The following is a 16713-nucleotide window of genomic DNA, read 5'->3' on the forward strand; positions in this document are numbered from 1 at the left end:
TTATATCATTAACACAACAATTTGGAAAATATCATATATTTATTAATTACTCTACAGAGAAATAACATCACAGTTTTAGCTTACGTAAAATGTCCAGAATTTATATGAATCCCATATTTGAACACCTGAAAACAAAATAATAATAAAATACAGCATCCTAGACAGTGCTCAAGTGGGACAAAATGCTTTTGTCTTTTTTTTTTCATTGAGCCAGTTTAAACAAAGGGAAACTATGGAAGGGAAACCAATGACAAAAATAATGCCCCATATCCTAAGATACTCCTTTGTGAGTTCTGATTGAGCCCATGCCCAGGAGTGATTTATGCATAAAAGTACTGTACATGGTATTAAATCTTGATTTGAACAGGTCCACAGTAAAGGATATAGAAAGGAGTACTCATCAGATTCATAACACTGCAGTTACAGCTTACATGTGAGATAACATTGCAATATTTTCACAGTAAAGTTCTGGGGACCTAAATAAATACAGCAGGAGACAGTGTAGGTAAGATCGTAACATATCACACACAAATAAAAAAACATCCTCATCATATTTAGCAGAAGCACACTCTAGACGTTTGCATTGATGCTTGCTTAATGGTGTATATCTTATGTTTACATGGAAATCCATTTCATCAATTGGAGAAGATTATGCAGACAACTAATTATATTTGAAAGACACTGGCCTGTCAAGTCACAGAAGATGACACAGGCCATCCCTTAATTATGCAATGAAAAGATATACAAAAATCACAACACAAATCATCAGTGTATTCTCTCATAAGAGGATGAAGGGTGAATCAGTTCAACTTTACCCACTACACCCTAATATTCCCTGCTAGCATGACGTCAGTCGTTTGATTGATGACTCAAACATAGCACAACATAAACACTTAAATCAATGTAAGAGACATTGTTGGGCTGAAATTAACTTAATTAAAGAATTCAAAATCCATGGGCTCAGTCTTTTTGTTGTGATAGATGCTTATCACAAAGGCAGTGTGGAACAGTGAAATAAAAAAGACATATAAAAAGAAAAAAATTCCTGACCACAGTTGTAAACCACTGTAGAAATAAGCAAGCTTTGTTTGACCAGTATGTGACAATTTTTAGTTCAGTACTGCTGTTTTTGTGATGATTTATTAATTGGTGGTTCGTTTTTAGTTTTTGTTTTCCCAAAATTGGTATTTCCAAATACTCTTGAGGTTTACAAGTCTGATCAGCGTTAATTTTCCTTTAACTAAAGTAAACAAAAAACAAAAACAAATATGAAGCACGAATATGGAAAATAAACAAGCTGCCACATAATTTCACCAGGAAACCGACTGAAATAAAGAGGGGAATTCATTTGGACCCGTGTGATGAGTAATTTTGCACCCTCCCACTTGGTACAAATCACTCAAAAAGTCTTTATTCAAGACAATGTGTGACATCTCACTGATATGCAGTGCATAAGCCATTATGAAATAATGCATACAAATTGCATTCCTAAATAAGTTTTGTTCCTTAGAAAGACTGAGGGGCAGATGTACTATCGCTTTTGCACCCACTTGAGGCGTATTTTTGTCGCAACGTGCACATAAAAACATGGCGTGGTATGTACAAACAGGCCGCACTTGGGTAAAACCACAGACTGCCTGTCACAGGAGCCGAGAATGGCAATTTGCACTTTTCCGTGTCATGCATATGCATTCATAGGAGGGTCAGGGGAAAGAGGGAGTTTTGTGTAAAAAGTAAAATGCGCCTAATTAGGTATTCCCCTGTCCATGAAAGCCTACTTCTTTTTTGCGGTGAAATATTTCCGCCTTGTAAAAGCAGGTGTTAATCCAAATTGCAGTTAAATGAGTCAATAAGAAAAACTTTCAAAGACAACAGAATCGTTACTCAGAGCACTAGTTTTGCATCTTTGTACTTTATCAAAAGCAACCTTAACTTTTGCTGGCCTTTCGAATGTCTTACTTTCACTTTCACGTCATCCACTTAAACTTCCCTACTTGCTAGATCTTCCACAGCCTACATGCACAAGTAGTTTGAGTAGAACCACTGCTCTTCATTATCTCCCTGCTTGTTGACATCTTATCATGTATTGTATTATTTCATGATGGTTAAACATTTGATTCCTTTTAATGTTGTCATCAGTTAACCTCATCCAACTGCGCTTGTGATTGAAGTATGGCGTTCAGTTGTAAACATTTGCAAATTGTGGTAGGGGGGTGGAGAAAGGCGCTGATTACCCAATGAATGGCAGGTTTGATAAATACCACGTAAAATGAAGAAGCACAGCGTACGCTTTCTGCGGGTTGGCCATGGCGCTGATAACGCTGCGTTCGCAAATCTACGCAAATCTGGCACCCTGAGTAAAGAAGTGAGCTTTATCATCAGGTTGCAGCAAGTCAACAGAGATACTTGTTTATACATTCACTACTCTCTGGATCACTGTTTATCTGGCCCTGAAGACTTTTAGGACTTTTAAAGCTTTGTGCTATGAACCAAACTATAAAAAGACCATGCCATGTATTCATACACTCAGGCAGATTTCATTTTGATTGTTCGTTGCTGATTTGGTTTCCAGACAAGTCTATTGTGCCATCATGACCAGTGTGTGATCTGATGGCTGTTACTGTCTTTAGAGTTTTGCCTAAAGGTTTATCTGACCGAGAAGAGTCCAGCTCTCCCCTACTGTGGTCCTGCCCCATCCCTTGTGGTATTCATCCACAGACACGAGACAGAGATAAACACTACTGCCTTACCTAGCATTCAAGACAAAGAGAAAGTCCTATACTTATGCACAAACCCTAAACAGACTGAGGGAGCTCCCATTTTTGTTTAGGGGTGATGGGGGAGTTCAGTGAAAAGTGCATAAGTCCTCCGCTTCACAATCAACCACACGGGGCAGCAGAGGACACATTGCACAAGTTTACTATGTCACATTCATCACAGACTCTGTGGACGCTCTGCCGAGACCGCCGTGCCCAGCCGGACCGGTCACTATGAGATGTGCTTCAGACTGCCCTGCCCAAAACCCAAAAGCAGACAGCATGCACAAGGAAACCCCCTGGGCTCTCTGTGTGCTGTCTCCCCGACGTCAGGCTCATATATATGCAGTGTGTGTGTGTGTGTGTGTGTGTGTGTGTGTGTGTGCAAGGTTTGAGGTCATGCTATGTTAAGGGAAGGATGGCCTCCTTGAGTTTTTTGTCTTCCCTATATCAAAGGCATCCTCTTGTTGTCCGTCTGCCTCTCAACGCTCCATTCTGTGCCCACTCTGTGCCCACTCTGTGACCACTCCTGCCCTCTCCTGCCCTGTCTATCTCTCGGCGTTGATCTTGTAGCGCAGGACGAAGTAGGCAGAGAGGCGCAGGGTTATGAAGAAGATGCCCAGCACAATGAAGTCCAGGTAGAGCTTGGCGTCCTCAACGTCCAGCTCCTTCAAAATGGCCTCGGATTTCTGAAAGTGACAGATCTCGTCTTTTTCGCAGTGAAGGTCCTCCCGGTCCAGACCATAGATGGACAAGATGACCCCCTCAAAGCCGTACCTGCAGGGAAGGCAGGGATGAGGATTTTAGTGAAGCTCTCTCGGTTACTGTTGGTTACAGTTTGGGGCAGCCGTGGCCTACTGGTTAGCGCTTCAGACTTGTAACCGGAGGGTTGCCGGAGTATATATACTTATACTTATACTTATACTTTACTGTATATTTCACATTTTGGGAAGTTTCTTCATATTGAGAGAAAAGACTGTAGACCCTTGTTTCAAAGCTGAAACTGCGTTGATATTTTGCTTAAATGGACATCAGAATCAAAATGTCCAGAATGATGAGCATTGTAACATTAAAAATTATATTGTTGGCCAGCAAATGGCAAACAATTACTCATCTGGGAGACTTACCTGACATATGAAATATCTGGGTGACTCACCTGACATATGAAATGTACGACATCCATTGGAGGTATGCCGGTATCGTGTCAAAACTGACGAAGAAGCCAGAAAACAGCAACACTGGAATTGCTGTCACTGGACCGACAAACGTCGCCACCTGGGATGAAGAAATACATTGGCCTCGTCAATATAAACCCCAGAGTCAGCCATTTTAAATATAGTCACTACACGTCAGGCAAAACAACAGGCTATCATTGTTTTCACTCAGTATCAACTTCCAAGCACAGCTCCTCATTAAAACCTCCATAGTTTCACTAGTAGCTGAGTCAACGTCTGGCTGAAATTACATCTGGGCCAACTGATGCTATTGGACTTTCACCGTAACCGCAAAGCACAATAGGTCTGAGTCGGAGGACTTTGAGAAGCTTCGAAACACTCGCCTGTAAAGAGGTGGACGCAGCGCCTATCAGCAAGCCCAGGGACTGGGCAACCAGGGAGGTCAGCGTCCCCAGGGACAGGAAGAGGATGAAGCGGACGGCGTCCGAGGGTTGAGAGGTCATCCAGTAGACTATGGAGCAGTATGCCACCGGGAACACCACCTTCACAGCAAGACATTATTGCACATTAACACCACCTTCACAGGAAGACATTGTTGCACATTAACAGGAACACCACCTTCACAGGAAGACATTATTGCACATTAACACCACCTTCACAGCAAGACATTATTGCACATTAACAGGAGACGTTAGGGTTAGGACTAGTGACTGCAAAAAAAGCTATATTGTGTACCGTTGTCATTTCTAACAAGCATCAATGACAATGATTTGTCAATGACTGATGAAAAAAACTCCCTCACAAACCCCTCAATCCCTCAAATGTGGTGGTAAAATAAGAGGTGGTTAATCTCTGGATTATGTGATGGTGACTGTGACATGCAGTATCAGATTTAAAAAAAAGGCATTCAGAACATGTTTGATAATTCGCTTTGGACAAAGGCGTCTGCAAAATCCCATAACCATAACCATAATGGTGGAGGTTATTGTCCAATGTTTATAACAATACCAGTGGTATTAAATAGTCCCTAAAGTGTTGATGAGAGTGTATATAATGTGAATGTGGATAATACAGTGTGCTTTTTGAATGTTAACAGTTGCAATTGGTGAATAGACTCTTTTGAGAGATAGATAAACTCTAATAAGAGGTGGATAAACTATTTCTGAAATTTCAGAGGTGTATAAACTGTGTTTACTTGCGTTTAGCTTCTAATACATCCCTGTCTATATGGTTTCATTTCATAGTTTACATGATACAAAAGAATAATAATAACATACATATTAAAAGCACTTCCTATTAATATCATTAGTAGCATCACTTTATTTTTGGAATGAGAAACTGTGTGAAATGCCCCAGAGTGGAGTTATATAACGGCAGTGTGGGATTTGGTTTAATCAGGACAATGGCATTCTGACCTGCAGCGCAAATTCATCACGTTCTCCAGCTATATATTTAATAACTCCAGTGCAATGGCGCTGGCAATTACATTTTGGGATAAAAATACTGATGCCCACTTTTATCCCAAAAGCTATAATCGGAGCCAAAAGGGTGCCCTTACCTGAAAAGGAACATCAGCCATGGTCTTTGCCAGATAGTAGGCCTTTAGGCTGTACCAGTAGTTTAAATGCTCACGCAGAAACACACCCATCTCCAAAGGAACTACAAAACACAATTAAGACAAAAAGTGGATTCATTTTCATTTCTTTCTTTGTCATGCAGATGATTTAATGATCTAACCCATAGTTACTGTAGCCATATGATGCCTAAGTTTGATATATATATTTAGACAAAGAAAAACAGGAATATATTATTATTATTATTCCCTGGCAGAAGAAACCTATTAGTCAAATAGAAATGCACCATAAATCATAATCTGGCAAGAGGCATAATCTGAAGAGGGTTCTAGGACAAAGATTCTAGAACAGAGCTCTGTTCTAGAATCTTTGGTTGTAGGTGTGTGTTAAACGTGGCGATACTCACAGGTCAGCACGGTGGGCATGAGGGCGGCGAACATCAGGAAGAGCATGGAGAAGAAAAGGAAGCCAGAGTTACTCAACACCTTCTTCGCCTCGTTGCCAATCCCCAGGTAGAGCAGCCCAATCAGGATGCCGATGCCGATGTGAGACATGATTCTCAAGTGCGTCAACACCTGGTCACAAGAGGAAGGAACGTGAGGGAGAGAGAGAGAGAGAGAGGGAGAGGAAAGAGAGAGAAAAAGAGAGAAAGATGGGGAGAAAGAGAGATAAAGATGGAATTAGTCAGAACACAAGCACACACAGAAAGAAAGTGCACATTTTTGTTCACTAGCTTTTTCAAAATTCCATTTTGAAATTAGTGTTCTGTTGTTCTGGCTTATGCTTACAACTGGTTCTGTTGCATCTCCGCAGAAGCCTTACTTAACGGTTGGTTAGTGACATCATCTGTTCTTGTTTTTCATTGCATAACTAGGTTCCTGTCTGAGTGAGAGGCTGTTTGCGTTGGTATAGTGTTATTGCAATACCTCTCCTGTCCACAGGGTGGCAGTGTGTCTTACCGAATCGCGCAGGATGCTGATGAACGTTCTCTTGAAGAGGATGCAGAACTGCGTCATGCAGCTGGCTGAGAAACTGTGGCAGCCCTCGGAAGAGGACGAGTCCTGCAGGAAGAGAGTGATGCCCTCATTACATCTCTTACACAGAACCAACTTACAGCTTTCATTAGCAATTATAATTTTTCATTAGGCTTATGATTGTACCCAACGCAGCACAAACAACACAAATGTGTTTTGCCTATAGGCTCTACTTAGATCAGGCATAATTTACAATAAAGGAAAAATCCATTTTCAAAACCAAATTTTGTTAGAAATGCAAAAGTTTCATATAATATGACTGCATACAAAATAAAAAGGTTGTCTCTAGTAACATTTGTTCCAAATAATTCTCTTAAGAAACTAATATTTCAGTTTTCTCCCAGCGTGTTTTGTTGAGGTGTAATTCCAAGAGGCCCGTACCTCATCTGAAACCCTGTGCCACAGGAAGGGGTTGAGAGGGCCGTTCCCGTTCATCTCGCTTTTGTAGTCCTTCTCACACTTCCTCTCCTGCACGGCCTTCACCAGGCGGGCCGTCTGGTCCCCGTACTCGCCCGAGGCCACCTCCATCACTGGGTCACAGGAAGCAGGAGGAGTGTTAGAAGCGGAGCTGGAGTAGGTCCTACGTAAGATCCTCTCCATGTCTGCCCTTCTCCAGACACACCTGACTGAGATCAGGCTCAGTGGAGGGCCCTTTACAGAAGTGAGCTTGAACATAAACATCACCTGAACCCTGTTCCTAACCCTAAACCCTAGGATGGACAAAAGTCTGCCAACTGAATGTCTGTATGAAACACCATGATTGCTATGGCCATTGCCAGGGGCGCTGCTATAATATTTGGGCCCTATGAAAGACAATAATTCTGGGGCTCTCCATTAATATATAATATTATGGGGGGGTGATCTCTGGGGGCCCCCTGTCAGTGCTGGGCCATTAGAATTGTCCTAACCCCCCAGCGGCGCCCCTGACCATTGCCGTATAGACCCTTTCAACAATTAAAACAAAAACAATGCTTGAACATTCTATTTGGTTCCCAATCTACTTCCTCTGCATTAAGATAACATATGGAATGTTAAAACGGAAGCCTTGTGGGGCCAACTATGATGCTGATAATGGAACTCTCTTGAAAGGGTCTTGAAAGACGAGTTTGCTCACCAAAGTCGGCTGGGTTGTGGTATGTGGGGCAGTTGAGGCCAAGGTCCCTGAGGTAGGGCACCAGGCTGGACACCCTCCCCCTGTATATGCACTGGCCCTGGCTTAGGACATACAGCTGGAGGACACGAGACAGACAAGAACCAGGTCAGGGTTAGGGTTAGCAGCATTAGCATTAGTATACCAACATGACTCAATGCTCAATATCTGAATCTAAATCTCTCATATCTGTGACATGTGCACTTCTAGACAAATGTACAGCAAATTCTCATCCAATAGGTAGGTATAGTACCGGTAGTGCTTAGCTAAAATTAAGGTGTGTTGGGGGACTTGGTCAGGAATCTCAAAAATGTATGTGGGATATTGGGCTAGGCTACATAGTGTTCAGAGTGATATCTTCCAAGCTTGACCTGAGGCCTTATCGACAGACAAAATTGGTACGGACTCTAGTGACTGACCACAAAAATCCCTAGAAAGACATCACAACTAAGAAATCTTGGTGGCAAGCTTCACCTGGTGTCTAGAGCCCATACAGTATAACTACACCCTGTGCTGGGCAGCAGTGGTCTAAGAAGTGGTGTGTTGTGTTGTGTTGTGTTGTGTTGTGTTGTGTTGTGTTGTGTTGTGTTGTGTTGTGTTGTGCTGTACTGTAATGTGCCGTGTGTCTGTGGCATGCTGTGTGCTGGGTCACCTTGTCAAAAAGCTCGAACAGCTTGGCACTGGGCTGGTGGATGGTGCAGATGACGGTGCGGCCGCCCTGGGCCAGAGCCTTCATCAACGAGAGCACCTGGAAGCACGAGGAGCTGTCCAGACCACTGCACACACACACACACACACACACACACACAAGAGAGGAGGCCATTTAGACAAGGAATCCTCAGAGACACCTCAGACAGGCCTCAGAGAGAGAGGGGGGATTCGTGCTGTCTGAGAATGCTCGTCTGTCTGGGTGTCTGGGGTGTATGAACAATCTCAAGGACTGATCAACACTTCACAAAGATGAATCCAAATTCCAAGACCTCTTCTGAGCCCCATCCCTTCCCCTCTCTCTCACACAACACACACAGGACACACTGTGAGGATTAAGACCCTGAACAGACTCAGGGCCTTCTTCAAATGTAGCCTTGAAATGTCTTTAGAGGTACTGCTGTCTGGTATGGGGGCACCAGAGAGAACCGCTAAATGCTAAATGCTAACTTATTTTTATACTTAATGTGGAAGAATAATTAAGCATGCAAAGAGATGTTCTACTCAAAATTGTGGTCTCTCAAAAGAAACTATAGGGGTGTGAACATGTATTTAAGTCTATTCTAAAGTCTTGGGTTTCACACAAATCAGCCGTGTCACACCCTTGGTAATATAGTACGAGGCCCTGGCGGGATTAAGCTGATTTTTGGCAGAGGTGCCCGTAAGCCTGAGCAGATGAGCTAAGTGAGATTGGGAGCACACTTGGCCGTGTAAGTGAGAGAGTGAAAGAAAGAGAGGGAGAGAGAGATATAGAGAGAAACAGAGAGAGAGAGAGAGAAAGACAGGGAGCAGGGAGAGTGGGCAAGAGAGGGTAAGCAGATGATTGGGGGTGAGGGCACTGAACTCTTTCAACCCTTTTCCCTCCAGAGCACTGAAACAGCACCACTGGCTCATCACAACACAGAACACACACACTTCTACAATGTTCCTCTTCACTAGAACTAGAATCAGAACTGACTCTGATCCGGTTCTGAAAGATTTTGATTATAAAAAGATTCTAGAACACTCTCTTGGAGTTCTAGTTCTTCTTGGAACCCACTTTCAACTGTTCCCATTTAATATGCCGTGTCCATTGCACTGGATGTTTCCTGGATAGCAGATGCCTTCAGTGCTTGGATATGGCCCTGATCTGGCACAATGTCTGACACTATATGAGCGTGGACGACTTACGATGTTCAGTTTCTTCTTGAAAAACGTTCAGTTTCTCCTTGTGTGACCCGACTGTTTGCACAAATTTCATGAGTTTCAGGATGTTCTAGAATTAATTTCGGATGCGCTCTCTGGAGTGTGAGTTCCCATGAGGGTGAAGGGGGTGCTTGCTTTTTAGAGGCAGATAGAATTCCCTCACGAGGGAATAAACACACAACACACACACACACACACACACACACACACACACACATCCAGGGATATGAAGCATTGTTTACTGATTGCCTAATGGGCCCTCATGGGAGGGCCTCAGTTAGATGCTTCCGTTTCATGTTTCAGCAGGGAGGATTATAGAAGCTAGCTAGACAACACGTTTCAATTTAACTACATATCTAAAAAAGTACTGCTTGCCTTCCACTTCAGGGTTGTAAATTATTTATTCCTCAATTTGTGGTATTTCATGGCTGTTGACTAGTGGACTGGTCATTGTTGACAGTGTCCATTCTTCTGGGACACAAACAGGGTTGGAGTAAAAGCTAACAAGTGCATGCAAAACTGGTCTGATCCTGTTAGCATGTAAAGATATAAGTAGCACACAGTGGCACACACACACACACACACACACACACACACACACACACACACACACACACAGCCACATACACACCTTATACTGGGCAGCTTACCTGGTGGGCTCATCAAAGAACATGACAGGTGGGTTGTTGACGAGCTCCAGGGCGATGGCCAGACGCTTCCTCTGTCCACCTGAGAGGTTGGACGTCCGTGTTTTGGCACACTCAAGAAGGCCCAGAGCGGTAAGGATCTCCCTCACCTGAAACCAATCATAAGCAGGCAAGCACACAGGGACACATACATGTGATTTTCCAAAACACATAAACAGGTGAGTGAGGTTTCATGATCCACTTAATAAAAAGCTATTTGTGCACAGGTGATTCCCAGTAGCCATAACAGAATCGTCTAGAAGGGATGCCAAAATAGTAGCTGGCCCTAATGTCCATTTTAAGCCACACAATGGCAACGGGATTAAGGCAACCACTTAGAACAGGGAGACCAAGGAGGTTCCCACGGCACACACACGCACGCAAGCACACATATACACACACACGCACGCAAGCACACACACACACACACACGCACGCAAGCACACATATACACACACACGCACGCACGCAAGCACACACACACACACACACTTACCATCTCTCTCCTCCCCTCCTCCTTTTCCTGGAGTTTAAGATTAGCAGACACCTGAGAGAGAGAGAGAAACAGGGCCAGAGATTTAGACGCTGCTGACTGCGTTTAAGCAGAGCAGAGAGCTTTAGATGTAAGCCGTCTATTTGCCACTTTTCCACAGAACCTCTACCATACAGCCAATCAGGGGCAGCCGAGCGTCAACACCAACGTTCCAAAAACAAAGGAAGCTTATCTGTCTGGGGCCTTTGCTTCCCTGTTTGCTGGCTGACATATCTGTGAGAACCACTAATGTACGTGGGGGTCCAGTGTTGAATAGGTGTCCTAGAATATGCCCGTAAGTATACATATTTATAACTACAGAGCTTGTGTGTGTGTATGTGTGTGTGTGTGTGTGTGTGTGTGTGTGTGTGTGTGTGTGTGTGTGTGTGTGTGTGTGTGTGTGTGTGTGCATGTGTGTGCATGTGTGTGCGTATGTGTGTGCGTGTGTGTGTGCGTGTGTGTGTGTGTGTGTGTGTGTGCAGATTGGTCTTCTCACCATCATGGCCTCCTGTACAGTTAGATGAGGAAGGAGCATATCATCTTGCATAATGTAGCAAGAGACTTTCCGGAAGGAGCGCAGATCGCGAGGCTGTCCATTGATCAGAATCTCTCCTTTCATGCCCGTTTCCCTACAAGCCACACAAGAACAAACAAACAAACAAACAAACAACAGCCCTGTTATGTGGATTAATCAAAGCCCACTTGAAAGAGACATTAGTGTTATAGCCATAGCTTTAGCTATTAAAAGGCTAAAGGGCTCTGTGAAGGCCATGTCTATCTCTCATCTCATACACAACCATGTTGTGCAATCAGCATGAAGCAGCCACTGGCTATAGAACCCTTATGTCTGCGGAAGCAACACTGTTGCTATTCCTTTCATTTATGTTCCTGCAGTGACTGAATTCCACAGTTTCCATGGAAACAAAAAGTTGTTGACCCAGTTCTGAGGATAGATGTGAACACCAACTAAGGGTCTAACATACAGCACATAACATACTGCTTCTCTGCTGCTAAGAAGTCAGTTTTAGAGGTTGTGTTCTATGGAGTTGTGTAATACCATACGGCAAGCTCCTGAGGTGGTTTGATTCTCTAGGGTCAAAGGTCGGCAAACACCCAGTAGCAAGACCATTCTGTTTAGCGAGCACGGTGACTAAGTACTCCCACTAAAAGGTAATAATTTCACTCTGCGCACAGCACTGCTTGTTAGATAACCACCCAAAAGTAGGGCTGAGCAAACCCATGTCTCCCCCGTGAGATCCAAGAGCAATATGAAAGAGCACAAACAACACAAAAACATCAAAGAAAGGCTTCAGACTCATTCCCCATCACTGCACACTTCATATGGTCAACTTCAAAAGCCGTGTGGAGAGAGAGTCGGTGTGCAGTACAGTCAGGAAAGCAGAGTCAGTGAAGCAGTATGGTTCACTTTATCATGTTGGAAGATTAATTCTACCCTGATGAGGGAAGAGGTTCATTTAAATGATTTTAGCATAAAACTTCAGCATACCAATCAATGTATAATAACCTGCAGGGCTCTGACTGAGAGAAGGTGACTGATATAGCAGATGCTTTTGTCCAGAGTGACACAGACTGACAATTACACGTTTAGCAATTGACCCCATGTGGACAGACTGTCAGGCTGCCGCTCCACTCCACACCTATATGCTCCACTCCACACCCATATGCTCCACTCCACACCCATATGCTCCACTCCACACCCATATGTTCCACCTATATGCTCCACTCCACACCTATAAGCTCCACTCCACACCCATATGCTCCACCTATATGCTCCACTCCACACCTATATGCTCCACTCCACACCTATAAGCTCCACTCCACACCTATATGCTCCACTCCACACCTATATGCTCCACTCCACACCTATAAGCTCCACTCCACACCTATATGCTCCACTCCACACCCATATGCTCCACCTATAAGCTCCACTCCACACCTATATACTCCACTCCACACCTATAAGCTCCACTCCACACCCATATGCTCCACCTATAAGCTCCACTCCACACCTATATACTCCACTCCACACCCATATGCTCCACCTATAAGCTCCACTCCACACCTATATACTCCACTCCACACCCATATGCTCCACCTATAAGCTCCACTCCACACATATATGCTCCACTCCACACCCATATGCTCCACCTATAAGCTCGACTCCACACCTATATGCTCCACTCCACACCCATATGTTCCACCTATATGCTCCACTCCACACCTATATGCTCCACTCCACACCTATAAGCTCCACTCCACACCTATATGCTCCACTCCACACCCATATGCTCCACTCCACATCTATATGCATCAGTATGATATCTCACAGCCAACAGTCTGTGCGGTACATTTCAAAGCCATATACTATGTCTCTTTGGTCAGCTTCAAAGGCATGAATGCATCACTGGGGGCGTCAGAAAGACACCTACGCTCACTCACACACACACACACACACACACACACACACACACACACACGCTCACCTGTATCCTGCCAGGATATTCATCAGGGTAGACTTGCCGGCTCCTGAGGGGCCCATGATGGCCACCAGGTCCCCGCTGGTGAAGCTCCCAGAGATCCCTTTCAGGAGGGTCTTGTAACCTGAGACCCGACAACACAAGAGAGGGGAGGAGGAGAGAAATAGAGGGAGGGAAGGGAGGAAGAGAGAGGAGGAAAGAAAGACAGGGAGGGAAGGGGGAGGGAAGGAGAGAAAGAGAGAGAACATTAAATGACCTTTGTACTCGCGGTCACAATAGAGGCCAGGGCAGGGCACCACACCACTGGAGCTCTAAGCTCTAAGCCTAAGCCACCCTGTGGTGCCACCCTGTGGTGCCGTCCTGCCTGCTTTCCCACATACAGGCCTCTTTGTGCTCCACTGTGAAAGGGCCTTTTTTCTTTACCTTCGCTTTTCTGCGTGAATGCACCGCTGGTGTGTTTTATTACACCATAAGCTGGCGCTCACCTTTTACTGACCCTGTGTGTGTGTGTGTGTGTGCGTGTGTGTATGTGTGTGAGTGTGTGTGTCTGTTCAACAGTTCCTCTCCAGTTTCTGGATAAGCCATGACCTGGTGGGTACAGTCTATGCTTTTCTGCATCCTCTTCCTTCTCCTTTGTTCGCCACATAATGCATTCTTGTGCAAATTAAGCATTAAGTGAAGCGTCTGGATGCACCTGCACCCACTGCACACACACACACAGTTCTCTAAGCCATCCTGCTGATGCACAGGACGTTACCTGGGGCCATTTCATCAGGGATCCAGATATTCCACTGGCATCCCATCCCGGCAGAGGCATGATGGGAAACATATCAAATGACCAGTGTAGGCATGTTCATCTTAATAACCTTAAAAATTGTAAATCAGGTTTATTGGCCAAGTATACTTGCATATACAAGGAATTTATGCTCCGCATTTTACCCATCCGGGGGTAGCGTACAACACACCCACACACAGTGTACTCCCATTCAACACACACACACACACCCTCAGAGCAGTGAGCACACTAGGAGCACACATACACACCCAGAGCAGTGGGCAGCCTTAATCGTGGCGCCTTGCTTAAGGGCACCTCATCCGTGGATGTGGATGTGGATGTGGGAGAGCGCTGTTCAATCACTCACATCCACATTTTTCCTACCAGTCAGGGATTGAATCAGCCACCCTTTGGTCACTAGTCGGATTCCCTAACCAGTATGCCCCCACGGATGCCCCTAAATATGTCATCATGGGTACTGCACTGTACACCACAATCCATGCTCAACAAGATACTGTATGTTCTGAGGTGTTTTCATGATATTTCTGGGCAAACTGTCTCCCATTCACATTCACTCTCTGTTCAAAAATCCTGCCCCCTTCTACATTCTGAAATCTCATTATGTAATGTTACCTATTGCACCTTTAAATAACTGCTCTGTGTTACACGTACAAGAGAATGACTCAAAGGGAGAGGGCTGGAGAGAGAGAGAGAGAGAGAGAGAGAGAGAGGGAGATGTCCGATAGTGACCTGCTATTTATCTAATGGATGGATCAGAGTGCTAATCCAGCTGGTTCCAGTGGCTGCCAGTGTAATTGGATTTGGGGTTATAATCTCTCCGAGCGATACACAAATACCTCCGACCTTCCCTGTCCTCTCCCGGCAGCACAGAGGCAGAGTGTGCCACGCACCGCTCGGAGAATCCTCCCCAGCAGAGGGGAATGCCCGGCAGTAACCCCGCCATGGCGGCACAGAGGTTAAAGGTGAAGTATGTCACTTTTGTTGTTGCCAAAAACGTCATGGGTCATCATAAAGGTCTAGAATAATGATGTAATCCCAAAGACACACAATATAAAGGTAATGGATATTAAAATTCAGGTTCATTCATAGTTCAAGTCCATGATTATGATTTGCTCATTCGCTTTGCATCGTGCATAACAACGCCCCTTAGCTGTTCTAAAATCACTAGAACCTACGGCCTAACAATGCCCCTAAGCTGTTCTAAAATCACTAGAACCTACGGCCTAACAACGCCCCTAAGCTGTTCTAAAATCACTAGAACTTACCGCCTCTTGGGGCTTCTTGCGGAAATGTGCAGTGGTTCTAAATGTGCAGTGGTTCTAAATGTGCAGTGGTTCTAAATGTTACTAGTGTAATTATGGCTTTAGAACTGCACCATTGCCGGAGACAACAAGCATTGTTTAGAAAAAAAAATATCATAATAACAAAACTACATACACACACACACACGACACACACCTCAACCACACACACACACACACACCCACACAGTAGACCATGGGTCTTTCTACTGTAATCAAGCACGCAGTGCAAACTGAAGCACTGAGGTGACCTGTCCCAGGCGCAAGGACAGAGCAGGACGGCCATTGTGCATAATAATGGATATGGGTTGAGGTGTTCGACTAGCCTCTCATTTACAGAAGTCACATAGTCATGCATAGTACATAATGGGCACAGGAGGGGTCAAGGCCCACTGAGAGCAATGGCCGGGACTGGGATTGACCAGACCAAGGTGTCACTCTCCACTGAGAGACGGAGAGCTCATGGTGCAATCAGGTGTGGGCAGGTGACTCAGCACTCTCTCTCTCTCTCTCTCTCTCTCTCTCTTCTGCTGGTGCTCACCATGAGGGCAACAGCATGCCTCCCAATGGACCGCCTGTTGAGTGCACTACTGCGGCTTAAACTTGAACTGGCTAAGCATCTTAGAGAAGGATGTGGCATTGTGGGCTAATGACAGCTTTGAGTTCTTTGACACGACGCCATCATACACTGCAGCCATTGGCCGGGGCAGATGTGCCATACTGCTTTTCAAGTTCACGGCAGTGGGGCTCAATCTCCACTGCAGAGATATTTGTTGAAATGATTTGTCTCATGTTCGATGATTTTATGCTCCCAGCGCTGCCCGCTGAATAGTAGACACCAGAATAGGGGCAGAGTGCATGAGAAACATCTTTCCATGACGCATGGCTGACTACATTACCGTAATACACTGCAGGGAGAGAGAGGGGGAGAGAGGGGGAGAGAGGGGAGAGAGAGAGAGAGGGGAGAGGGGATATAGAGAAGATACAGAGAGAAAGAGTGCATAGAGACAGACGGATAGAGAGAATGAGAGAGCAATGGAAAGGGAGAGGAATACTGTGAGTGAATGAATGAGTGAATGAGTGAGTGAGGCATAGAGAGAGAGAGAGAGAGAGAGAGAGAGAGAGAGAGAGAGAGAGAAATGTCTGAAGAAAGAGAAAGACAGAGGCGATGCAAGAAAGAGAGATGAGTGAAAAATATGTGAGTGTGTGAGAGAGGGATGGAGAGAGGGATGGAGAGAGTGATATGACTGAAGAAGGAAATTGAGTGAGATGGAGAGACTTTGAACTAGACACAGGAAAAGAGAGAGAGAAAGGAGAG

The 16713-nt window shown here is 44.8% G+C and overlaps 1 protein-coding gene across 2 annotated transcripts in view; it reads right to left on the minus strand.

The window, feature by feature from the left end:
• Positions 1 to 20: 20 nt before the first annotated feature.
• abcg1 (ATP-binding cassette, sub-family G (WHITE), member 1) overlaps positions 21 to 16713 on the minus strand; it is a 28552-nt gene continuing 11859 nt past the window's right edge. The window contains exons 1-14 of one of the 2 annotated variants that reach the window (XM_048264414.1): positions 14056 to 14326; positions 13305 to 13422; positions 11297 to 11429; positions 10765 to 10815; positions 10233 to 10378; positions 8342 to 8465; positions 7654 to 7768; positions 6921 to 7069; positions 6465 to 6566; positions 5912 to 6080; positions 5490 to 5590; positions 4315 to 4473; positions 3913 to 4031; positions 21 to 3533 (exon numbers count right to left, since the gene is read on the minus strand). In XM_048264414.1, the coding sequence (XP_048120371.1) occupies positions 3305 to 3533; positions 3913 to 4031; positions 4315 to 4473; positions 5490 to 5590; positions 5912 to 6080; positions 6465 to 6566; positions 6921 to 7069; positions 7654 to 7768; positions 8342 to 8465; positions 10233 to 10378; positions 10765 to 10815; positions 11297 to 11429; positions 13305 to 13422; positions 14056 to 14101 (1761 nt within the window). In that variant the 5' untranslated portion in view covers positions 14102 to 14326 and the 3' untranslated portion in view covers positions 21 to 3304. Of the gene's footprint in view, positions 3534 to 3912; positions 4032 to 4314; positions 4474 to 5489; positions 5591 to 5911; positions 6081 to 6464; positions 6567 to 6920; positions 7070 to 7653; positions 7769 to 8341; positions 8466 to 10232; positions 10379 to 10764; positions 10816 to 11296; positions 11430 to 13304; positions 13423 to 14055; positions 14327 to 16713 lie in introns of those variants that run through there. The other variant, XM_048264413.1, reaches the window with a different exon arrangement.

The sequence above is a fragment of the Alosa alosa genome, chromosome 15, assembly GCF_017589495.1.
Source record: "Alosa alosa isolate M-15738 ecotype Scorff River chromosome 15, AALO_Geno_1.1, whole genome shotgun sequence".
In the NCBI taxonomy this organism is placed as follows: Eukaryota; Metazoa; Chordata; class Actinopteri; order Clupeiformes; family Clupeidae; genus Alosa; species Alosa alosa.